Source organism: Neofelis nebulosa, chromosome 7 (genome assembly GCF_028018385.1).
Source record: "Neofelis nebulosa isolate mNeoNeb1 chromosome 7, mNeoNeb1.pri, whole genome shotgun sequence".
Classification (NCBI taxonomy): Eukaryota; Metazoa; Chordata; class Mammalia; order Carnivora; family Felidae; genus Neofelis; species Neofelis nebulosa.
Window position 1 is genome coordinate 31,521,404 of NC_080788.1, and position 25,963 is coordinate 31,547,366.

At 39.4% G+C, this 25,963-nt stretch overlaps 1 protein-coding gene across 3 annotated transcripts in view; it reads left to right on the forward strand.

Annotated features, from left to right (window-relative positions):
• PTPN9 (protein tyrosine phosphatase non-receptor type 9) overlaps positions 1-25,963 on the forward strand; it is an 83,026-nt gene that overhangs the window by 28,200 nt on the left and 28,863 nt on the right. For all 3 annotated transcript variants that reach the window (XM_058736995.1, XM_058736993.1, XM_058736994.1), the window contains exons 2-5: positions 8,722-8,865; positions 11,872-11,961; positions 12,690-12,814; positions 17,605-17,710. In XM_058736995.1, the coding sequence (XP_058592978.1) occupies positions 8,722-8,865; positions 11,872-11,961; positions 12,690-12,814; positions 17,605-17,710 (465 nt within the window). The remainder of the gene's footprint in view (positions 1-8,721; positions 8,866-11,871; positions 11,962-12,689; positions 12,815-17,604; positions 17,711-25,963) is intronic.

Genomic DNA, 25,963 nt, shown 5'->3' on the forward strand with positions numbered 1-25,963 from the left:
CCATTTATAGTTAGAAATCGCTACACAGATTTGGTTTTAATTTCCAACTTTTTTTTTTTTTTTTTGGTGAGAAATTTGGAGGGCTGCCAATGGAGTTTTGGAATTTTTTTTCATTTTTAGAAAATTTTTAGTGGTAGCAGTAGTTATAGTATAATTTAAGTATACTGATAGTAACTTAAGTAAGCAAATAGAACTAATTTGGATTTAATTTGAAATTCATGTAATTTTTTCAGGTATTTTTAAGAAGTAAAAAATGTGGAAAAACGGGTAAATGGTTTTGATTCAGCGTTTTACAGATTAATGCCATGTTTGGGGTGTTTTAGTGTCTTTAACAAAAATGTGACAGGTTTTGGTTACATGGTGGCCCATTATATTGACATTTCATAATTTATTCATTTTCTTATTTTTGGTTTAGGTTGTTTCTAACATTTTGTCATTAGAAAGAAAGCAAGAGTGAATATTCAAATAGCCAGTATTCATTGCAACATTGTTTCTAATGGCAAAATATTTGAAACAACAAGAGTGTTTATGTTTATATAGGTTTGTCTGCTTTGTACCTTCATGCTGATGTTTCTGTACACTCGATTCCTAGAACTGGTGGTGTGGGTTATAGGGTTTGCATTTTTAAAACTGCTTGGTTAGTGCCAAATTGATACAAAGAAGTGGCATGAATTATATATAGTTGCCACATTGTATGAAAGCACCTCTTTCCCATATTATTACCAATACTGTATGTTTTCAGTCTTTTTAATTTTGTTAATTGGTAGGCAGAAATGGCATCTTTAAAAAAATTTTAAATATATATATATATATTAAGTTTATTTTGAGAAAGAGAGTGCCAGTGACCGTGGGGGAGGGGCAGAGAGAGGGAGAGAGAGAATCCCAAGGAGGCTCTGCATAGTCAGCACAGAGCCTGATGCAGGGCTCAAACCCACAAACTGTGACATCATGACCTGAGCTGAAATTAGATGCTTAACCAATTGAGCCACCCAGCTGTCCCCAAAATTTATCTTTTTAAATCTATACATTTTATTTAGCTTTTGACTTGGTTATGCATGGACATGGTTTAAAATTTTAAAGGCATGAAAGTTTATAGTTTCCTAGCCTATTTCCCAACCCCAATTCAGTTCCTCTCTCCAGAGGTGATCAATATTATCAGTGTTTTGTGTATCCTTCTATAAGTATTTTATGCATATATATGAACAAATTCATATAATTTGCTTTTTTTTATTGGCATATCTCTTTATCATACATATACAACAGAGTGGATACAAAAGTCCTGTATATACATGGGATTATTTCTGGATTTTATTCTGTTCTTTAAAATTCCTCTTCTTATGCACCATGTTTCTTTTTGTCTTGGTTGCATTATATGACCTTTAGTACAATATTGCATAGCAGTAGTAATAAAAGGGCTCCTGGTCTTTCAGTCTTTAATAGAAAAAAATAATTCTAATGTTTCATTATCTAATGTTATGATTGCTGAAGTTTCTGTCAGATAACCCTTACCAAATTAAGAGACTTCCCTCTATTTCTAGTTTGCTAAAATTAAAAAAGAAAATCATAATGGGTGTTGAATTTTATCCCATGCATTTTCGACATCTGTTGAGAAGGTTATATACTTTTTCTCCCTTAGTATGTGTTAATATAAAAATTACTTTGATAGATCTCTTGATATTAAACTGCCTTTACATTCCTGGGATAAGCCCTCTTTGGTTATGAGGTGTACTTCCTCTATTATATTGCACTTTAAAGTCTTTTTTTTTTTTTTAATGTTTATTTTTGAAAGAGAGAGACAGAGAGAGCGTGAGCAGGGGAGGGGCAGAGAGAGGGAGACACAGAATCTGAAGCAGGTTTCAGGCTCTGAGCTGTCAGCACAGAGCCCAACAGGGGCTTGAACTCCCATACCAAGAGATCATGACTTGAATGGAAGTCGGATGCTTCCCACTGAGCCACGCAGGCACCACTATTATACTGCACTGTATATAACATGGGAGCCATTTGTACCATGAAGGTTTAATAGAACATTATGTAAAAGTTATCAGAGTCTGTTGGTATTTTTTTTAATAGGGGATATTTGACAACTCTTGTTTTTTAATTTACATTTCTTTGATGTAATGGTCACTTAGTGGTCACTAGTATTTTTAAAGATAAACCTTAAAATTTCCTTGGTTCTTCCTCCTCTTTCTACTTCCTAAATGTTAATAATGTTCTTCAGAGTTGTGTTGCTCATTCATACATATTTATTAGATGTTATTAGAGATATTTGTGCCAGGGGTAGCGCTAGGAACTAGTGAATAAAATAGACCTCATCCCTGCCTTCACAGAACTTCCCTCCTTGCTGCTAAATTTTCCTTTTCCAGTCTGGCTCCCCTACTGCTAACAATCAGTTTTGGGGCCACAGGAGGACCAAAGTTAACATCTCATCCCTTTACTTAAAGATCTCTATTGACTCCTTCATGTCTATAGGATCCTGTCTGGAATCTGAAGCACAGCATAAAAAGGCCTTCCATTGTGGCTTAACGTCCAAGTCAGCTCATTCACACCATTCTCTGTCAATACAAACTGGACACACCAGCTACACTGTGTCCCCAATAATTCCTGTTCTTTCTTGACTCTGCCTCTACACATTTTGTTTTCTCCAAACTAGAATCCTTCTGTCTGCCTGGCAGATTTCTACTCATCTTTCAAGGCACTCCTCTAAAAAGACTTTTTAAAAAATTCTCCTAGAGATAGTGTGAATTCCATAGCATTCTGTTCATAAATATGTCCTAAGACTTATAAAATTATATGATGATGACTATTTACTTATACATCTGCCTCCATATTTAAATGACTGTGAACTGCTCAGAGTAGGGTCTTTCTCTCTCTACATTGTGTCTACTGAACAGCTACTATACTGCTTAGCACAGAGTAGGCCCTCAGCAAATACTTGTAAATGTTTGCCTGACTATGTGACTGGCTGCCTGAAAGAGGTCTACTGTTTGGTTGCCTTGAAGGGAATACTACTGCTGTTAGTTATGGCAGGTTGCCCGAGAGGCCAGGATTAGAACAATATACACTTGAATACTCCCTCTTTCTTCTTCCTTCACCCTAAGAATTGTGTGTAGGTGGGGGGGAGGGGTTGTGGGACATATATTTAGAAAATTGTATATTTATTGGTATTTTTCTGTTGACTTTAATTTTTTAATTATTAAAAATATAAAAACAATTGTATAGGGTGATGGGATCATGGGTAACCTTTTCTTTTCTGCATTTTCCTTTGTTTCCAAACATGGTAAAATCAGAAATTTTTCTTGAGGCTTTTTCCTTCCCAGATGCAGTAAAGTCCTATTTAGGAAAGCATTGGCCCATGTAGTGCCTGGGTGGCTCAGTTGGTTAGCTGTCCCACTCTTGATTTTGGCTCAGGTCATGATCTCACAGTTCCTGGGATTGAGCCCCATGTCTGGTTCTGCGCTGGCAGTGTGGAGTCTGCTTAGGATTCTCTCTCCTCTCCCTGCTGCTCATGCGCTCTCTCTCTCTCTCTCTCTCTCAAAATAAAGTGTTAAAAAAAAAAAGCATTGTTCAGAATACACTTACCTTGATGAGCACTGAGTAATATATAGAATTGTATACCTGAAACTAACAGCACTGTATGTTAACTATACTGGAGTTAAAATTACAAAAAACAACAACAACAAAATTAGCTCTTTTAAAATTACATTTTAGGGAAAGGCAAATTTTCCTAAGAAAGTGAAGATATTTGAGATAAACAAGTAAATGTTAATTCAAAGGAACTAGGTTTATTTCCATATTTGGCACAATAACAAAGGGCTAATGGAAAGATTATAGTTTTCAGTTCAGAAATTGAACAGATATCACCTTGCTGCATTGTAGCAAGCTAGTGTGTTGGCTCAGAATCTGTTTCCTAGCAGATATGAATTGAAGGGATTAATAGACATAACAAAACAATTCACAAGGAAGAAGAGACAGGGAAACAAGCGTAAGAGAAGTTTACTAAGATAGTTTACTAATGCACTGATGAGGAAATAGCATATTAGATGAAATACAGAGGTAACCTCAAAAACCTGTTACAGAGGTAACAGACACAGAGGCTTATATTGATCACTTTCCTTATTTAGATACTCAGTGCAGAGTGACTGCATTTTTTGCGTGGTGTTTTCCCTGCACAAACTTGTGCCTTTATTATAATGAGAAATAGTCCATACTCAGTTTAATGCTCGGGATGGCAGTGTAGTCTGAAAGTAGGGACAAAAGGATTTAGAGATGGGAGCGGGGTTATAAATACTTCCCAACCCAGCTTCTGTATTGTGCAGAAGGATTTGCTCTTTTAGAGACTTTTGTCATGTGGTAGAACACATACTGGAAGTTTCTAATTTAAATTTATGCTTTTGGATAAAATGGATTAGAGAGAGTGGACTGCTACAGGTTGAAGAGAAACCAGTCACTTGATTCTGAGAAACTGTAATTCAATTGAAAGAAGTTTTAGTGTAGAATGACTGGAGTAAAGAAAAAGAATGGACATACATTCCAAGACTACCTACTGCGTGCCAGATGCTCTGGTGCTTTTCTATTAGTTGTCTCATTCGTGCCTTATCTATACGGATGAGGACCTGAGGCTCAGAGAGGTTAAATGACGCCCAAATATCACATAGCAGTGAGTGAGAGGATGGGTTCTTTCTGACTCACACACCCACTAGACTTGTTCTCTGATGGTTAGGTGGTTGACATCCCAAGAGGCAGAAATTTTCTATTTCTTTCAAAAGCAGGTTTCTTTTTTAAAAAAACTTTTTTTTTTTTTAACATTTATTTATTTTTGAGACAGAGAGAGAGCATGAACGGGGGAGGGGCAGAGAGAGAGGGAGACACAGAATCGGAAGCAGGCTCCAGGCTCTGAGCCATCGGCCCAGAGCCCGACGTGGGGCTCGAACTCACGGACCATGAGATCGTGACCTGAGCTGAAGTCGGACGCTTAACCGACTGAGCCACCCAGGCGCCCCTCAAAAGCAGGTTTCTTATAGATCTCGCTCTTTTTCACTCTCTCCTACATTGTGTTGGAACACAGGATTTAAGATACTGTGGAACTGAGTATGCCAGCATGTTTTCCGTGATCTTTTGGGTGGCTAGCCTTTTGCCTAGAGCTGATCTCGAAATTGTAGCTGCTCCTGGGGAGTTTGATGTAACCCGAAGACTGTTGGTTTTGTTCTCTCTAATAACATTTAACACCAGTGGGTAGAATCCGGGGTGTAATCCACTTGACAGATTTCTCAGCCATATTCTAGCAGGCTCCCCAGTATCTTTATCTTCATGGCCATAGTCAAGAAACTTGTTATCTACTTAAATGTGATTGTGGGAAAATTATGTAATTATAGTAAGCTTTTTGACTATGCTGTAACAAATCTTACTGGTACCTGAAACGTGGGTTGAGGAGGGTTGCAAGTGGTTATGTTAATTTTTCTATACACCAGTTCAGACCTTTTTCCCAAAGGAAGACCAAAGCTGTTTGAACTGTGACCGTGACTTAGCTGACAGGTATTAACAAGTTATGGTTAACTCATAAGCCTAGATAGATTCAAACCATTGACCTTGAGTTGAAGTATTTTATAAGCTGTGACTCATCTTTTGGCTCATCCTTTTGTTCACCAGGAAATAACACTGAATATTAATTTCAGGAATTTCAGTTATCCCTTATGAAGAGTGTGTTGCTCATTAAAATTGCTGGGACTTGTTTTTCTGGTACCAACAGGACCACAAATTGGTCTATACTTAGTGGTTGTACTGAATTCCTATGTAAACGGGAAGGTACCTGATTAACTGTCTAGAGAAAGCCTGTTGAAGGTGGGGGGGCCATCCTTTCTGACTTCTTTAATAAGAGGTTCATCTCTTCCACAAGAGAGAGAGGGATGTAGGATGGTAAATCTGAGGCTGAACCTAACAGATGGTGTGTGTGTGTGTGTGTGTGTATGTGTATTTGTATCTGTAAATATCACATCAGTGTTTACAGTACACTGGACTCTCTTCATGCAAGGCCTAGTCAGGCCAGATCAGGAGGAATTGTTCCCGTGCTTAAAGCCAAGAATAACATCCTGACCAGCAGGGGACAGAGGTCAGCTCAAGGCAACTGCTCTAGGGAGCTACAGGACATTAAGAACTTTGAAGGAACTGAATTTAGTATAAGTAGGAAGCCAATATGTATTATGTACGTACTTTGAAAGAAGTGTGTGAAACCTATGTGTGTGTGTCTCTCTTTTTTTTCCTATGGGTCTCTTATTAAGGCATAGCTTATTTGTGAAAAATGAAAAATCATCTTAATGGGATGTGTTATGACTTCACCTCCTAGCTATTTTAACTATATTTCCCCCTCCTACCTGCATATTGATTTGTCTGTTTATTGTTTTTATTAGAAAAAGGGGGAAAGTATGTTCTACTGTTACTCTGTGTTTTATTCTACAGGCAGCTTCAGACAAGGCTGGATTGAAGGATGATATGTTAATTAAAAAACAAATACCCTTTACAAAATCTCCTGGGGACCTTCAAGGCTAGCTGAAGTTTTGTTTCTGCTATCTTTCTGTGCCCACTTCTCTTCTTGTCCCTTCCATCTTGTCTCATTCTAATGCTGGCCACTCACCCCACGGAGGCAGCTCAGACTGTTTGCTGGTGGAGCATTCTAAGTTTGTCCTGTTGTCTTCTCTGGGACTCATTGCTCTGGTCCGACTTAAACTGGTTCTGGGCCAAAGTGATCATCTGAAAGCTTTTCTTCTTGGCCTTTATTTCTTGGCTCTTTTAATGCACTTTGCCTGATTAGTTTTGCTGTTTCTCTCCTTTTCCAGTGGTGTAAATTATATTGCTTCAGTTGGAAGGTTCTAAAGCTCAGGTGCAGCCTGAGGCCTCTTAGATTTTACTTTGGTTTTGTAAAGTGCCTTTTTCGTTTCCTAGAAATTGGGGGATGAATCAGGTGCTCTTTTGTGAGGTATTGCTGACCTTCCTGGGACTCTAGTTTGCTAGTTGTTTAAACACATATGTAGCAACTTGAATTGTATTTGCAAAAGTAGGACTTTGTTGCCAAGATTCTGAAGTAGGTCAATTGCTTGTTACCCTTTCCCCTCTTGTTTTTAAATTGAAAAATTAAAGAGAGAATTACCTTGTCCATGGCCACATAGCAGGCTGGTCTTACACCTTTTAAAGCAAACCTTATTTTTCCATTCCTTGTATTTCTTAGCACAGATATTAACAAATAGTTAATGAATCCATAATAGTTTAATAAATACATCTTAACTGTGGGTTGATTGATCAATTAAGTTTCAGAATTCTTATCAAGTTGGTCACATTTTGGACCAACAGGTGAGAAGAGTGTCTGGGTGGAAGGGACCAGATAGCCTTGCAGAAAGTGTTTAGCAGTTGAGACTATGCATGCAAAAAAATCCTGATGTAGAGGCGCCTGGCTGGCTCAGTCACTGGAGACTCTTGATCTTGGGATTGTGAGTTCAAGCCCCAATATGTGTGTAGAGATTGCTTTTTTTTTTTTTTTTATGTTTATTTGAGAGAGAGAGAGAGAGAAAGAGACAGAAAGAGAGAGAGAGAGCGCACACGGAAGAGGGGCAGAAAGAGAGGGAGACACAGAATCCAAAGCAGGCTCCAGGCTCTGAGCTGTCAGCACAGAGCCCTATGCGGGGCTTGAAGTCATGAACCATGAGATAGATCATGACCTGAGCCCAAGTCCAACACTTAACCTACTGAGCCACCCAGGCACCTCGAGATTGCTTCTAAAAATAAAAAATCTTAAAAAAAAAATCCTGTTATAAAACCTGTTCAAAAACTGAAGAAACAGGAGAGTAGTTTGGCTAGAGCAGAAACTGGTTAAATGTAAGGAGAAATAGGGTGAGAAAGGATAGAAGGACATGGGTTAATCAAGAGATAGGAAGAATTCTACAAACAGGCATCTTGCCAGCTTGGGATCAGAGAGTGAAGATGAAAATTTCCTACTCCTCCCCCAGTATGAGACTCTCCACCCCTCCCCTGGCAACCACTATCCAGAGGGTCTGTGAATGCCTTTGGGCACTAGTGTCTGATTTGGGGGCTGCCCTGTGAAGCATGAAGAGGTCCTGTGGGATCAGTCAGCAGCAAAGAACAGTTGGCCTTTTGATTTGTTAAATTCTTCACAATAGTTTTGCTGCTCTCAAATAGTATTACTAATTCCAAAGCCAAAACCATTTTCTGATGGTTTTGCTGTGTCCAGTTGGCTCGTGGGACCAAAACAGCAGCTGAGACTGCCGTACCATGATGCACTTATGCAATAACCCTTCAAGGGGCCTGTCCACCTTTTTTTATTTTTAATCTTAAAACAACAACAACAACAAAAACAAACTGCTGGGTTGTTTTTTGGTTTTTGGTGTTTTTTTTGCTTTGGGGCCAGTAATTTGCATCCCATTTGGGTGCCTTGGTCTCCCCTCTGTCCCTCTCACTTTTTCTTCACGCATCCCTATGCTAAGCCCTGCTCTCTGAACCTGACTCTCGCTTCTGGCCTCATTGAGTAGTATGAATTTTAACCATTTCTGCTTTTAGACCTGTTTTCCATCTTTGGTCTTTCCCTGCTCCCTGTAGGAAATTTTGGGTTCAGATTTGCTTGAGGGAAGGATGATATTTTTTCATGCTTCTTTGTTTTTTGTTTCCATAAATATGTTCTCTACTAACTAATTTTTCTTTCCTTTCTTTGTCAAACAGGCCACCAAGCAGTTTCTTGAAGAGATTAACAAGTGGACAGTTCAGTACAATGTTTCCCCTCTCTCTTGGAATGTGGCTGTCAAGTTCCTCATGGCCCGGAAGTTTGATGTGCTCCGTGCCATAGAGTTGTTCCACTCCTACAGGGTATGTAGCTGGGGATGGGCCAGACTTGTGGCAGCTGGGCTCTCTGTGTTGCTGCTTTCTCTGCCACACACTACACACAGTGGTTCTCTGAGTGTTCTCCCCACTCTCATTAAAAAAAAGTGGGTCAATATCCAAGAACCCTACCTGGAAGTTAGAAAATCCTCTGAGGAGACACAGAACCTCTCTAAATTAAAAAAGGAAGAGGGCCCATGGGTGGCTCAGTCAGTTGAGCATCCAACTCCTGATCTCAGCTCAGGCCATGGTCCCAGGGTTGCACTGGGCTCCACACTAGGCATGGAGCCTACTTGGGATACTCTCTCCTTCCCTCTGCCCTTCCCCTGTGTGCTCTCCCTCTCTCTAAAAAAAATTAAATTAAAAATTAAAAAAACAAAACAGGAGGATAAGGCATGCTAGGATTAGTTTAAGACTAAACACTTACCTAGACCTGTCTTGTGGGTCATTCTCATACAGTATTCAGTCATTTATCCAACAGATGTTTATTGTATACATACTGTGTTCCAGGGGCAGAGATTACTACTTAGAAAGAGAGTAAACACACAATTATAGAAAGTTATGATAGGGCACAACTTCCTTCTATGGAAGCACATTTCATTAGAAGGGTCAAGGAAGCCTTCTTAAAGGAAGTGACTTATAAATTAAGATCTGAAGAATGAGTAGGAATCTGACAGGTAGGGGAGTACGGCAGAGAGAATAGCAAGTTCAGATGCCTAGTGACAAAAGAGAAATTGAGCTGAGCAGAAATGTTCAGTGGGAGTGGGGGCATGGCAAGAGATTGAGCAGCAGAAGTAAACAAGGCCATGGGGCGCCTGGGTGGCTTAGTCAGTTAAGGGGCTGACTTCGGCTCAGGTCATGATCTCTCAGTCTGTGAGTTTAAGCCCCACATCGGGCTCTGTGCTGACAACTCAAAGATTGGAGGCTGCTTCGGATTCTGTGCCTTCCTCTCTGTCTGTCTCCGTTCCTCTCCTGCTTGCTCTCTCTCTCTCTCTTTCTCTCTCTCTCTCTCTAAAAAATAAATAAACATTTTTTTTTAAAAATGAAAAAACAGGGGCGCCTGGGTGGCGCAGTCGGTTAAGCGTCCGACTTCAGCCAGGTCACGATCTCGCGGTCCGTGAGTTCGAGCCCCGCGTCAGGCTCTGGGCTGATGGCTCGGAGCCTGGAGCCTGTTTCCGATTCTGTGTCTCTCTCTCTCTCTCTGCCCCTCCCCCGTTCATGCTCTGTCTCTCTCTGTCCCCAAAATAAATAAAAAAACGTTGAAAAAAAAAAAATTAAAAAAAAAAAATAAATAAAATAAAAAAATAAAAATGAAAAAACAGAAGAAGTAAACAAGGCCAGATCGTAGAGTATTTGTTTTTTCTTAAGGGCAGAGAAATTCATTGAAGGTAAAAACAGCAGAATAACTTGATCAGATTTGCATCCTGGAAAGATTTTCTCACTGTGCTTTAGAGAAAGGATCAGGAGGGCTATACTGGAGACAGACCTGTTAGATGGTCATTGTACTTACCGGGAGAAAGATGAGTGTGGTGTCATTAAGTGTAGTGTCAGGGGAGATACAGGAAAAATGGGCAGATTTTATAAAAATTGGTAGGACAGGGTTGCTTAAACTGGTGTATAAGGAAAGAGGAGTCAGGGGTTCCAGGTCTTTGATTAGGGTGGCGGGGTAGATGGTGGTAGCATTCACTAATTTTAGGAGACACTGAGATAGTGCAGGTGTGTGGAGAGACAAGGTCATGAGTTCAATTTGGCCATGTTAAGTTTGAAGTGCCATTGGGATATCCAAATAGACATTTTCTCTAATAAGTTGGAATGTGAATCTAGGGTTCAGAAAAGAAATCTGCACCAGAAGTAGAGATTTCGGAATGACCAAAGTAGAGCTGAATATCAGAGCCATGAGAAAGGGCAAGGTCATCCCGGGGGAGTATGAGGAATAGGAAGATGTGTAGGGCAGGACTTCACTTCAGATTTTTTGCCTTGTTTGGTCCAGTATTGTCTTAAAAGTTGAATGTGAGTGCTTTAGGTAGGGCATGCACTCTCTGTAATTCTAGTGCTGCCCTGCCTCTGAAGGCTTTGAATTTGGTTTTAGGGATGAATTGGGCAAGAATATAAACAAAGACCTGGTTTGTTTCATTTACCAATGTGTTCCTAGCACTTAGCTCAGTGCCTGGTACATAGTAATTGCTCTACAAATATTTGCAGAATAAATGAATGAGTCAGTGAGTGAATTGAGTGAGCAAATGAATAAAAAAAAAAAAAAAACCGAGAAAAGAGACTTAGAAGCAGTAGTTGAAGAAGTAGGAAAACTGAGAGAGTAGTCTTTGATACAGAATGCCTCAGGGAAAAGGGAATGTGAGTGGTCAACCTTGTCATGTGGAAGGAGGACTGAAAATGCTGACTGGGTTCACTGACAGGAAGGAAGGTCCTACCACTGGAGCAGGAGCTCTCAGTGGGGTAATTAGATTGGGGGGAAATGAGAATGCAATAGATTGAGTGTGGGGGAACTGAACATGAGTTTAAAGAATCTTGCTGTGGACATAAGAAAAATGAAGTCATTGTAGGTCTTGTTGGAGAAAGTATCAGTGGGGAGGGATGGCTCCATTTTAAGATGGGAGAACCCTGAGCCTAGAGGATATGTGAGGATGTCTGCCTCCAGCCAGTGTTTGAGTCCATATGTTAATATCCTGCTCTAATATCACTACTGATATATGTTTAAGAACTTTGACCCTGCACTCTAACCATACATATTAGTTGGACTTCAGTGTTAGGCTTCTCAGTGATTTAAAGCAAAATATCATACCTACGAGGCTGATAAGGTAGATTGGCTGAGAATTCAGACAACACTCAGTTGGCCTGAAGCATGTTACAAAGGAGTTCCTGATCCAATTAATGGACTTCTAAAGTCCTTTATCTCTGAGATTTGATGGTTACATAAAGCCGTCCTGGATATACAGTATTTCCATACTAATTGACCTTGCTGTGCTTTATTTTTAGGAAACACGAAGGAAGGAGGGCATTGTGAAGCTGAAACCTCATGAGGAGCCTCTCCGTTCTGAGATCCTTAGTGGAAAATTCACCATCTTAGTGAGTCTTTATGAACCTGTCTTGGAGTGTGTCATTACTTCCTTTTGTAGCTGTTGTCCTCTTTGGATTTTGTACCTAGATAACCTTATCCTGAATCTAGAGAATCTCAACATTTGGGAGCAAACATGAAGCAGCTATGCGGTTTGCACAAGATTATTCTAGTAACAAGTGAAATGATGGAGAGTCAGTTGTACAATAGATTAAGCAAAGTTTCTTCTTTGGTCCATTAAGGTTAGTGAAGGTCTTTGGATGGGTATCCAGTATTTCAGAGGCCCATCCTTATTGGAATCAAGTGCCACCCCCTAGAGAGCACAGCCTTTCAGATAAGTATACAATGGTACTTTTAAGGCAGAGCATGGAAACCATGGTTGTATTCTGTGGTTTTCCCCTGCTGCGTGTTTCTTTTGCCATTCTGTCTGGGAAATTAGCTAGGCAGCCAGTGTAGACCATCCTTTAATCTCTCTGCAGTTGAAGAATTAAGGGAATGTAGTTTTTTTTTGCTACCAAACAAGTAATGATCCAAGGGGTGCTGAGCATCAGGTGTGGGATGAAATAAACTTTCTTCACTTCCTGGAGCAACTAATGCAAGTCAGAGAAGTATTGCTAGCATCTGTTCTCTTCATATGAAACTTTTGTCTAGCAGAAGCCTTAGTGATTGTTGTGATACTGTATTTGGTTTCAAAATATTTCTTGGGGTTTTTTTGTTTGTTTGTTTGTTATTTCTCTAGAATGTTCGGGACCCAACAGGAGCTTCCATTGCCCTCTTCACTGCCAGATTGCATCATCCCCACAAGTCAGTCCAACATGTGGTACTTCAGGCTCTGTTTTACTTGCTAGACAGAGCTGTAGATAGGTGAGCATGAAGATTATCTTTTATTTGGTCTGTATCCAGATGGAGAAATGACAGTCCTTGACTAACTTGATTTACTTAGCAGTACCTTCACCATGTTCCTAGGATATGCCTTGGGAAGTGCTATGAATAGAAAACATTCCATGTCCTTAAGGGCTTGGCTTGTTTCCAGTCACTATCAAGATGGTGGGTATTCTGTATGTTTATATGCTTGGCTCTAATTCAGGATAACAGAAACTGAGAAAGCCAATTGACTAGTCATCCTCAGCATATTGAGAATTACCTATTGAGAGTGAAGGGGAAGTGACTTGTGCTGGTTCTTTTTGCTCATTTGCCCCTGAATATTGATTTTCAAAACAGTCTAGGGTCTCAGTTTCTTTGTAAAACAGGAAAAATGTCATTAGCTTAGAGGATTTTGAGAATCAGCATTCAGGAGAGAAGAGTCCAAAAGTATAAAGTTAAGCAAAATCATCTTTTTTTTTTTAATTCTTTTTTTTTTTTTTAACGTTTATTTATTTTTGAGACAGAGAGAGACAGAGCATGAACGGGGGAGGGGCAGAGAGAGAGGGAGACACAGAATCGGAAGCAGGCTCCAGGCTCTGAGCCATCAGCCCAGAGCCCGACGCGGGGCTCGAACTCAGGGACCGTGAGATCATGACCTGAGCTGAAGTCGGACGCTCAACCGACTAAGCCACCCAGGCGCCCCCAAAATCATCTTTTTAAACAGATGCATGAGCAAAAAGAATCAGCTCAGGTCATTTCTCCTTCCTTCTTCAAGGTAAATGGTATTACGACTATTTTCCAGACAATGAAACTGAAGCCCCAAGAAGTTATGTGACTCCTTTAGTCATCACATTCCAGTCCAGCTAGGCCTAACATCTTGGTTTCTTTGCTCTTGACTGGAGTTATTTGTACCCTATTATGTTGTCCTTTTTGCCATACTTCCTTTTTTGCAGTTTGTTATTGCACTGGATGTCATTGGCTAGCTCTCTGCCGTTAAAAGAGATATATTGAGGGCTGAAACCTGAGATAGTGAAAGACAGCTGTGTACGACTTCAGTCATACGGTGGACTCAGAGAGGGTGCAGATAGCCAAGTGATTATCTGAAGTGGGGCTGTCCAGTTCACTCATTGCTGCCTTCCTAATGTTACTTTCATAGTATTTAGCTTCTGCTTTTGATGCTCAGTGGGAGATATATCCAAACCACACACAGCATTAGTTTGAAAAAGAGAAGTTACTAAGGTAAGGAGAGAGGACCAGTAGTCTTAGAGGCCCTGTACTGCCCAATCAGAAGTGTGGAATTTCTCAGTTCGTCTTTCCTGTGATTGGTCTTCAGGCATAATTTCCAGAATATATAGGTTCCTTTGAAATCCTTTAGCTCAGGAGAATGAATGAAAGGTGCCTTTACCAGAAAATTCACTGGCCTTCCTTCTTGGGCAGCTTAGAGTCAGAGCTCTCCTATAGGCATGGCAGTGGCCAAAGCTTGCTCTATCCAATGTGAGTATTGATTGGATCCCTCAGGAGAACCACAAGGGTGGTGTAAACATACTTAAAACTGTTCTCATGAGGGGCTCCCAGGTAGCTCAGTCAGTTGAGTGTCTGACTTCAGCTCACGTCATGATCTCATGGTTCCTGGGTTTGAGGCCCGCATCAGGCTCTATGCTGACAGCTCAGAGCCTGGAGCCTGCTTTGGATTCTGTCTCCCTCTCTCTCTGCCCCTCCCCTGCTCACACTCTGTCTCTCTCTCAAAAATAAACAAACACTAAAAAAAAAAAAATTAAAAAAAAGAACTTTATTGAAAAAAAAAAAACTTTTCATGATGTTCACCCTTTTCTTAAAAACCCTAGTGACTCTTCATTACTCAGAAGGTGCAGATAAGATAAATAAATGTGAACCCTTTTCTCCAAGCAAAATATTCTCACTAGTGAGTAGAAATTCTTGTTTTCCTATGTTAACTTTCACCAGGATGCAAGAGGAGGAAACCCCTCCTCTTCACTAAATCTTGCCATTTCTTTAAGGCTCAACATCTATGACTGATTCCCTTACCACACTAACCTGTCATAAATAAAATTCTTTTTACCCTGACTTTAACAGCAGTTATTAATACCAATTATTTTGTATTGCATTTTACATAGCCTTATGATGTCATTTATCTTATACTGTTGTTTTCTATGTTTACCACTAGATTGTAAGTTCCATGAGGGCAGGGAATCTTCTTTTTCACATTACATAATAGAAAATCCTCAGATCTCTGAGTGGAGTGTAAATGGTATCATAAGCTTCCAGATACCCATCATCTATCTTCAGAATGATCTATAACCAATCTTATTTCATTGATAGCCTCTCACCCACCCTGTACCCTCAGTTATTTTGAAACAAATGTCAGGGACTATGTTTTAAACATCTTGGTGTTCGCGGGTAGCATCCAGATCAGGAATTTGTATTTAGTAGAATAAAAACAATCGTTCTTAGTACGGAATTAGCCATTATTGTAAACCTCATATTCTGTACCCAGAAAAACAGAAGTCCTACCATATTTGTATTTATTTCATGTGCCTTTACAGGATTGGCAGTTTTTGGGAATATAGACCCTGCATCATTCTGCACTGTACCTTCTTTTTATTAAATTCTGTTTCCCCGGCACTGACTTCTCTTTGTTTCAGTCTTCTGCCGCAGGCTGGCACTGGAAGGGGAAAACCTATGGTTCTTTGAATTTGGCCCTTGATGAGCTAGTGGAAAAATGGGAAGTGTCGTCTACACCTGGATAATCTATTTAGTAATTGTGTCAGTTATGTAACAGCATCTTTGATCTTGGTGAATTATAGTCTCTCTTGTCGCGGGGGAAAAAAAGGAGTTAAGATTTGGTGCTGTGACCCATTAGGACCATTTGAAACTCAGAAACTGCTAGAAAAACTTGGGTCTGCCTCAGAATTACAGATACTTGAAATGCTTCGTGGGTGGGTACTTCCACCATGCAAAAAAATCAGGATACAAAATAATACTGGGATCTCTGATTTTAGGATTGTTTTGTGCCGAAAAATCTTCTCAATTTTAAGTAGATAGGAAAACTGTTGCTATTACCTGTGAGTATCTCAAACATATAATTTATTTCTAATGACCTTTTGGGTGTACAGATCAGAAGCAGGTAAGATTTGGCTTGGTTGAAGAGTGCAACTTTGAGAAGTCTTTAGGCAGTGAGGAGATTGAACGGAAGAATACTTTTCATATCTTCACATGTTCTTAACCTCAATTTGGTAATAAGCTCACCACCTCTTACTTTTCAAGATGCCTTCCCAAGACCATGTATGGGTTTGTTCTCTTCTGCCAAGTCCTAAGAGATTCCCCATCACTGGGCTTAGAGCTTTGTTTTACATTTTCCCACAGGTCTGAGTATTTTCTTAGCAGTGGGCTTCCAGTCCACTGCATTAGAATTCAGTGACCATTTATTATATACCTATTTGCAAGAACTATGCTAGAGACTACTGGGAGTGATGAGGTGAACAAAACATGTTTATGCCCCCTAGGAGAGAATCAGATGGCTAGACAAAGTTGAAATGCTTTAAGAGCCATAAAATAATCCCACAGGAAGATTTATGGGGCTACAGGGGGGTAAAGGATGGCAGTACATTTCGATCACAGTTATCAGGGAGGTTTTATGGAAGAGGAAGCTTTTGAGTTGAAGATGGAATGTTACAAAATTTGGATAGGCAGATTCAGAAACCTGGGAGGAAACAGTTCAAATTTTGATAACCTAGATGCTCTGGAACATTTTCAGCATAGGAGTTTGGCACTTGATTAACATGCATCAATAAGCATAATTCCAATTCCAACATGTGGGGGTTTTCTGCCACACCTCCAAGCAGTTCTCAGATACCAGCTTAGTGTTTTACAGTCAACTCCGTTCTGACACTGTCTACCTGTTAGATCAGATTCCAGAGGTTAAAGGTTTTCAATCCTACAAGATTTATCTCCCCTACTTCCCCCCCACACCCCCATTCACAGATGGGAGTGGCAAGTTCAGGTTGTCACCTGTGCTTCTTATCAACACGCTATATAGATTGAAGGTTTCAGTGAATTTACTAGAGTGGCTCACAGAACCCAGAGAAACATTTTACTTACTAGGTTACCAATTTATTATAAAAGGATATAGTCCAGAACAGCTAGACGGAAGGGACACATAGGGAAAGCTTTAGTGAAAGGGGTGCAGGGCTTCCATGCCCTCTTTGAGAGGGCCACTCTTTCAGCACCTCCATCAGGAAGCTCTCCAAACCCTATCCTTTTGGGTTTTCATGGAGGCTTTATCACGTGGCAGGACTGATTAAATCATCCATTGGCTATTTGAGATTGAACTCAATCTCCAATCCCTTTCCCTGAGGGGAAAGGGGGGAAGGGGGAGGTATGGGATGAAAGTACCAACCCTCTAATCACTTAGTCAGTTCCCCTGGCAACCACCCTCATCCTTAAGTGATGGCTTGGGGCATTCCAGAAGTTCTCTTATTAACATCACAAAAGACACCTTTAACTCCCTCTTCATTTAGGAATTCCGAGAGTTTTAGGAGCTCTGTGCCGGCAACCACGCTGAAGACCAAATATATATTTTTTATTATAAATTGCAATATCACGAGAAGCATAGCAAAAACCAAAGATAAATCATCTTTTTGTAAAACCAGTGTTCCGGGAGGTAGTTATTTTGGTCCCGCATCTGTCCCATACTCTGATTTTGCCCTAGGCTCTCAACCCGCCTCATCCATCTTATTACTTACAAATGTTTTTGTTCAATGGTTGGTTTACAGTTTTGAAACTCAGAGGAATGGACTGGTATTCATCTATGACATGTGTGGTTCTAATTATACCAACTTTGAGCTGGATCTTGGCAAGAAAGTCCTAAACCTGCTAAAGGTAAGGCTGTGAAAGGGCCCCCTCAACTCTCCTTCGATGGTTAGGATACTTCTTTCCATAATCTTTGGGAGACTTAGGAATGATGTAAACTGCAGACATTATGTTCAGTGTAAAGGTCACCTGTAAATGATGACTAATATTTGCTTCCTCAGAATACGAAATGGTCTTAAAAGTGAAGTGGGAGGAATTAAAATAAGAAATGCACAGGAACATTCTGAGTCATGAAGGTGGGTTGTCCCTCTCCTGGAGTTGTGTAGAATAAGAATTCATGAAGGCCTAGGTATGCTCCGTGTCTGAAAAGTGTCACCTCGCTAGTGACTTTCAGACTTTTTTGTTTCAGTCTAGTCAGACATATGTTTTACATGTTGACTTCATATACAAAAGTGTATGTACACTGACCTATACACATATGTGTGGAGTTATATATATAGATAAGTCCTTACTTTCTTATCCCAAACTTAAAAAAAAATTTTTTTTTAATGTTCATTTATCTTTGAGAGACAGAGAGACAGAATGCAAGCAGGGGAGGGGCAGAGAGAGAGGGAGACACAGAGTCAGAAGCAGACTCCAGGCTCTGAGCCCAATGTGGGGCTCAAACTCATCAGCGGTGAGATCATGACCTGAGCTGAAGTCGGATGTTTAACTGATTGAGCCACCCAAGCGCCCTCTTATCTCAAACTCTTAAGTCCAGAAGCATTTTGTAACATTTTGAAATTTATTTGCTATTTTTTTTTAATGTTTTGAACTTTAAAAGATAATATGATATATATGCCACTTTATAATCAAACATTAATATTTTTGCAATGAAGGGGCACCTGGGTGGCTCAGTCAGTTGGGCGTCCAACTTCGGCTCAGGTCATGATCTCTTAGCTCGTGAGTTCAAGACCCACATTGGGTTCTGTGCTGACAGCTCAGAGCCTGGAGCCTGCTTGGATTCTGTGTCTCCTCTCTCTGCCCCTCCCTGCTTGTGCTCTGTCTCTTCTCTCTCTCTCTCTCTCAAAAATTAATAAACATTAAAAAAAAATAAAAATATTTTTGCAATGAAATGTGTTATTCATAATGAATGAGTGGAGACAAATAAAGGCTATAAACAGCCTATGGCATTTCAGGTGAGATTTTGCTGCTCCATGAATTCTTGGACCAAACTTACAAAAGAAGCTTCAGACTTTCAGAGCTGTTTAGATTCAGAATCCTAGGATTAGGGTGTGTGGATCTGTGTGTATATATTTGTAAAACAAAACAAAAAAGTTACACAAAACAGGCTTTACCCTTAGTATTTACAGTCACTTTATTATTCTATTTCTTATTGATTTACTTATTTCTTTTTAAAGTTTATTTATTCTGAAAGAGAGAGAGAGCACCCAGCAGGGGAGGGGCAGAGAGACAGAGAGGGAGATTGGATCCAGAGCAGGCTCTGTGCTGACAGCAGAGAGCCTGATGTGGGGCCTGAACTCACAAACCGTGAAATCATGACCTGAACTGAAGTCGGAAGCTCAACCGACTGTGCCACCCAGGCACCCCTCTATTTCATATTTTAAAATGTTAGTCATGAGCCACTAAATTAATTTAAGGACCCACTGATTGAGAACCTACAGTGTGAAAAACACTGATCTAAGAGTCTCGGCAGTCTTTGTTCTAGGACCTCCCTTGGGAGTACTGCAAACTGGATTTTTAGAAGTGCTTATTTACTATTATAGCCTTATAACAGCGAGTACATAAAGAAGATGTTATGCTGCATGTTGTTTTCTGGCACTTGGCGTTTGTCACTCATCATCATATTACTAAAATCCCTATTATGCCATGTAGCTGTGATTCAGTTCTTTGTATTGATGAGAATGATATATGATTTTTTTCTTTATAAATATGGAGTTCTATATTCAGTGGTTGTAACTTGGCATTTTTTTAAATTTTCTTAATGTTTTTATTTATTTTTGAGACAGAGAAAGACAATAGAGCCTGAGCAGAGGAGGGGCAGAAAGAGAGGGAGACACAGAATCCAAAGCAGGCTCCAGGCTCTGAGCTGTCAGCACAGAGCCTGATGCGGGGCTTGAACTCAGGGAGCGTGAGATCATGACCTGAGCCAAAGTTGTACTCTTAACCGATTGAGCCACCCAGGCGCCCCTAACTTGCCATTTTTTTTAGTTAACAATCGTGTCTTCGTCATCTTTTCATGTCATGGGTTACTCTGTGTCAGTACATGCAGCTGTTCCTCATTTTTCCCCCACCTGGCTTTTTTTTTTTTTTTTTTTTTTTACACCTAACGTGGAGCTTGAACTTACAACCCTGAGGATCAAGGGTTTCATGCTCTACTGACTGAGCCAGCCAGGTGCCCCTTCCCTCAGGGTTGTTGTTTGTTTTTTTTTTTATTAAAAAATTTTTTTTTTATTTTTGGGAGAGAGATAGAGCCTAAACAGGGTAGGGGCAGAGAGGGAGGGAGACATAGAATCCGAAGCAGGCTCCAGGGTCTGAGCTGTCAGCACAGAGCCCGACGCTGGGCTTGAACTCACAAACAGTGAGATCATGACCTGAGCCGAAGTTGGACCCCAACCAAATAACCCACCCAAGGCTCTTCTTCCTCATTTTTTTAAATGGTAGAAGAGTATTCTTTTGATGGATATATCAAGCAGAAAAAATGACATGCTGGTTTTTTGGTGTTACAAAGGCTTCAGTGAACATTGTTTTACATACATTTTTGTATATTTGACCAATCATTTGCTCATGATAAATTGCTATAAGCAAATTCTCATTGCTGTAAGCAAATGAGTTCACACATTTAAATTTTCTTTAAGCTTATTTTGAGAGAGAGAGAGAGAGAGAGAGAGGGAGAAAGTGGGAGAGGAGTGGAGGCAGAGAGAGAATCCCAAGCAGGTTTCACACCATTAGCGCAGAACCCAATATGGGGGTTGAATTCATAAACCATGAGATCATGACCTGATCCCAGATCAAGAGTCTGAGGCTTAATCGACTGAGCCACCCAAGCGCACCACACATTTAAATTTTGATAAATATTGCCAAATAACCTTCTAAAAACATAGTTCAAATTTATACTCCTATCAACAGGCTTTTTTACCAGTCTTATCAACATTAACTTATTATTTGGATTTTAATCATATTCACGTTTTTATCTGGTGTTTTTCTTATTAATGATGAGCGTTAGCATATTTTCACATTCATTGCCAAGGGATATTTAAAATTTTTTTATTCTCATATATTTTACCCAGTTTTTTATAAAAGTATTTATCTCTTACTAATTTGTAAGACTTGTTGTTAAGAATGTTACTAAGTATGTGTTAGCAGCATTTTTTGTAGTTTATAATTTATTCATTTTTATGGTGTCTTTTGTCACCTATATTTTATTTTTCATTGTAATTTTTTTTACTATATTATATATACTTTATTTAATAATATACATCATGGGGGGCCTGGGTGGCACAGTCAGTTAAGCGTCCAACTCTTGATTTCAGCTCAGGTCATGATCTCACCATTCATGGGTTTGAGCCCCACATCAGGCTCTGCACTGACAAAGCAAGCCTACTTAGAATTCTCTTTCTCTCTCTCTCTGTCCCTACCCAACTCACAGGCTCTCTCTGTCTCAGAATAAATAAACTTAAAAAAAAAACAGAACAACAAAAAAAATGTATATATGTCATATATGATACATAATATTATAGATAAAATAATTTGCTTTCAAATAGCTGTCTGGACAGCATTTACTAATATATATTTTTTCTACTCATTTGAGATAATACCTTTAAATTACACTATATGGTACTCACTGTCCCATCTCTGGATACTCTATTCCCTTGATCTAGTCATCTAGACTAACACATATGCAGTTTTATTTATTTTAATCTTATAATAATAAAGTTTAATATCTCATAGGACAAGATTCCTGTCACAATCTTTTATTTCTAAAAGTTGTTTTGACTGTTTTTTGCATTTTTATTCTTTTTACATGACTTTTGTATTCTTTATTTAAATTTATTGATATATAACATGCATATTGAAAGCAAACTTTATTTTATAACTAGCTCTTCTTTATTTTCTTGTATTTTATTGTATTGTGTTTGTATTTTATTTATTTATTTATTTTAAGTAAACTCTACACCCAGCATGGGGCTGGGACTTACTACAACCCTTAGATCAAGAGTCACATGCTTGGGGCGCCTGGGTGGCGCAGTCGGTTAAGTGTCCGACTTCAGCCAGGCCACGATCTCACGGTCCGTGAGTTCGAGCCCCGCGTCAGGCTCTGGGCTGATGGCTCGGAGCCTGGAGCCTGTTTCCGATTCTGTGTCTCCCTCTCTCTCTGCCCCTCCCCCATTCATGCTCTGTCTCTCTCTGTCCCAAAAATAAATAAAAAACGTTGGAAAAAAAAAAATTTAAAAAAAAAAAAAAGAGTCACATGCTTGGGGGCGCATGGATGGCTTAGTTGGTGGGGTGTGCAATTCTTGGTCTTGGGGTTGTGAGTTTGTGTCCCATGTTGGATGTAGAGATTACTTTAAAAAAAATAAAATCTTTCTTTTTTTTTTTTTTTAAGCTTATTTATCTTTGAGAGACAGACAGCATGTGTGTGAGTGGAGGAGGGGCAGAGAGAGGGAGAGAGAGAAAATCCCAAGCAGACTGTATGCTGCCAGCCCAGAGCCTAATGCAGGTCTCGATCTAATGAATCTCGAGATTATGACCTGAGCCCAAGTCCAATGTGCAACTGACTGAGCCATCCAGGTGCCCCAGAAATAAAATCTTAAAAAAAAAAAAAAAAACGGGCCGCTTAGGTGGCTCTGTCAACCGACTCTTGATTTGGGCTCAGGTCATGGGTTTGAACCCCACATGAGGTTCCATACTGCTGACAGCATGGAGCCTGCTTGGGATTCTCTCTTCGTCTCCTTCTCCTCCTCCCCCCCCCCCAACCCCCCCACCCCTGTTGGTTGTGCACAGGCGCACAACAATTCTGAAAGTCTCTTTCAGAATAAATAAATAAACTTAAAACAAAAAAAAAAGTCGCATGCTTTACTGACTGAGCCAGCCAGGCACTCCTAGCCCTAGCCCTTTATTATAAAAGCAATTAAAAAGCAATTCAGGGGGCGCCTGGGTGGTCAGTCGGTTGAGTGTCCGACTTTGGCTCAGGTCATGATCTCACAGTTCGTGGGTTCGAGCCCCGCATCAGGCTCTGTGCTGACTGCTTGCTCAGAGCCTGGAGCCTGCTTCAGATTCTGTGTCTCCCTCTCTCTCTGCCCCTCCCCCGTTCACGCTTTGTCTCACTCTGTTTCTCAAAAATAAATAAATGTAAAAAAAATTTAAAAAAAAAAAAAGCAATTCAGGGAAAAGTCTCTGACACCCTTCATCATACACCCAGTGCCATTCCCCAGAGGGTAGCCACTTTTTCCAAATTTTAAATCTGATGAGAAATTTTTTTAAAAAATCATCACCTTTTGGTTAGATGAATTTTAGAGTCATTCAGTCACATTTGAGGGAAATGAAACATTCTCAGATTTTATTTGGATATAATGAATTAACAAATTACTTCAGGGGGAATTGACATCTTTATAATGTTATTATCTCCCATCCAAGAATGCTCTACTTTTTTTAAGTCTTTTGTTATGTCTTTCAATAACATTTTAAAATTATTTTATTTATCTTACATGTGTCTTACGTAGTTGATTCCTAGGCTAAAAGATACATATACATACATATAAAAACATACAGCACACACCAAGGATAAATCATCTTGTTTGTAAGACCAATGACTTTCAGGGAGAAAAAGATAGGGAGAGAGGTAGTGTGTGTGTGTGTGTGTGTGTGTGTGTGTGTGTGCATAAGTGTTACTATAAATCACATGTTTTTACCGTTATACTCTTATGCTGATTATTATTTATAGAGTGGCTAATTTTTTTCACATTACCTTTTATAGTTAAAATACTATTATAATCAGAAAAAATTTTCATTGTAGACAAATTTGGACAACTCAGACTAATATACATTAAGAAGAAATACTGCCTTTGATACTATGCAGAAATAAACACTGTTGACATTTTGGTGTAGGACACTTTCTTCTAGATGTTTTTCAATATGGTCTTAATTATGTTCATACAATTTCAAGATACAGTGAGCTCCAACAACTTTATTTTATGAACACTTGTAATTGAATGATAGTCTATCCTGTATTTACAATAATTTACTTAACTATTTCTATGTTGTTGGATATTTTTTCCCGTTTGTTATAATAAACAGTTTTCTCAGCAAACACATTTTTATATTCATATCTTGCACATAAAATAGTTTGTGGATTTCTAGGAGTAGGCCTACCGGATCCAAGGATGTAAACATTTTAAGGGCACCTGCTTGACTCAGTCGGTAAAGCATGCAACTCTTGATCCCTGGGTCATGAGTTCGAGCCCCACATTGCACATGGAGATTACTTTTCTTTTAAGTTTATTCATTTATTTTGAGGGAGAGAGAGAGCACGAGTGGTGGGGGCAGAGAGAATCACAAGCAGGCTCTGAATTGTCACTGCAGAGCCTGATGCAGGGCTCAAACCCATAGACTGCAACGTCATGACCTGAGGGGAAATCAAGAGTCAGACACCAAACCAGCTGAGCCATCCAGGTGCCCCTAGAGATTACTTTAAAAAAAAAAAAGAGGATATAAACATTTTTAAATAAGGTTGTAAAAAATGAAAGTAATGCTAAGTATTATAGAAAATAACAACTCATAATCTCACTTATCAGAGAGAAACTCTATTGAGCTTTTGATATAATTCTTTATAATCTTTTTTCTTTGTGAAATATATGTGTAATTTTTTAAACAAAATTAAGGTTATAGCTGATTCTGTTTAGTTTAATTAGGATTATATTGTGGGCATTTTCCAAAGTTGTAAAAAAATCTTTGAAATCTTCATTTTAAAGGTCATGTAATAATCTTATTATAATACCATTTTTATTAGCCCCTACCCATTTTCAGACATATATATTCTTTCCAGTTTTAAATGCTATTTTTAACTATCAAAAATAAAGGTGCAGTAAACATTTTTGTTCATAAATCTTTGTGTTTCTGGTTATTACCTTAGGATAGAGTTACTTGATCAGAGGATATGCACTTTTTTTTTTTCAACGTTTTTTATTTATTTTTGGGACAGAGAGAGACAGAGCATGAACGGGGGAGGGGCAGAGAGAGAGGGAGACACAGAATCGGAAACAGGCTCCAGGCTCCGAGCCATCACCCCAGAGCCTGACGCGGGGCTCGAACTCACGGACTGCGAGATCGTGACCTGGCTGAAGTCGGACGCTTAACCGACTGCGCCACCCAGGCGCCCCGGATATGCACATTTTTAAGGATATGTAATGCCAGAGGCCTTCTAGAAGATGTAACTATTTACTGTCCCATCAACAGTATATGTGGATGCCATAAAGTCATTAAAATGGAATAGGCCTTAGTGTGTAGTTCTTTGCTCTGAAGAAACAGATATAATGGCTTCTGCTTTTTATTTATAATTTTGTGGAAATATAGGTATTTCTCCAGACTGGTTTTTGATCTGGCAGTTTAAAGGGACCTTGGCTTTTTGGGTCCTGAAATAAGTTGTTGTATCTTTGAGGGAATAGATGAAAGGTAGTTTCTCAGACTTCAGTGAAGAAGTCCATGGAGCATTTTGTTCTAGATGCTATATATTCTCTATTGGGAATGTTCATGGACCACCTGCCCCCCCCCACCCCCCCAAAGCAGTGGAAGAATAGCCAGAGAGTGACATGTCAAATTGAGAATCAATTTTTTGAAAAAGAATAGGGAGAAAGTTGTAGAAGATATTTAGCTACAATTCCCTCTTTTTTGTTTTTTGTTTTTTTATTCCTTGGGAGTAATTTCTTCCAGTAATGCCAATATTACCTGGTATCCCTGCCCGTGAGAAGGCCTGGGATATTAAACCAAAGGAAACCAAGAGTTGTGGATTAGGAATGAATACTTTTTTATTCTTATGCTTTATGCAGATCAGGTGTCTCCTTGCCTTTATATCTCATTTACCCTTGTGTCCACTAGATTATATTTATTGATTGAATAAATGAATACAAAAATAGATGAAGAGATGGCTTAAAAAATGATTTATAAACACACAGATGTCAGAATAAAAGGTTATGAGAGATGTTTCTTTCATGTTCTGTTTATTCATGATTTAATTTTTCTTAAAGTTTTAATAAGCAGAACTTAAGGATGCACACATATATGCTGAAAAAAGTCAGTATATTTTTGATCCATAAAGCTTATGTT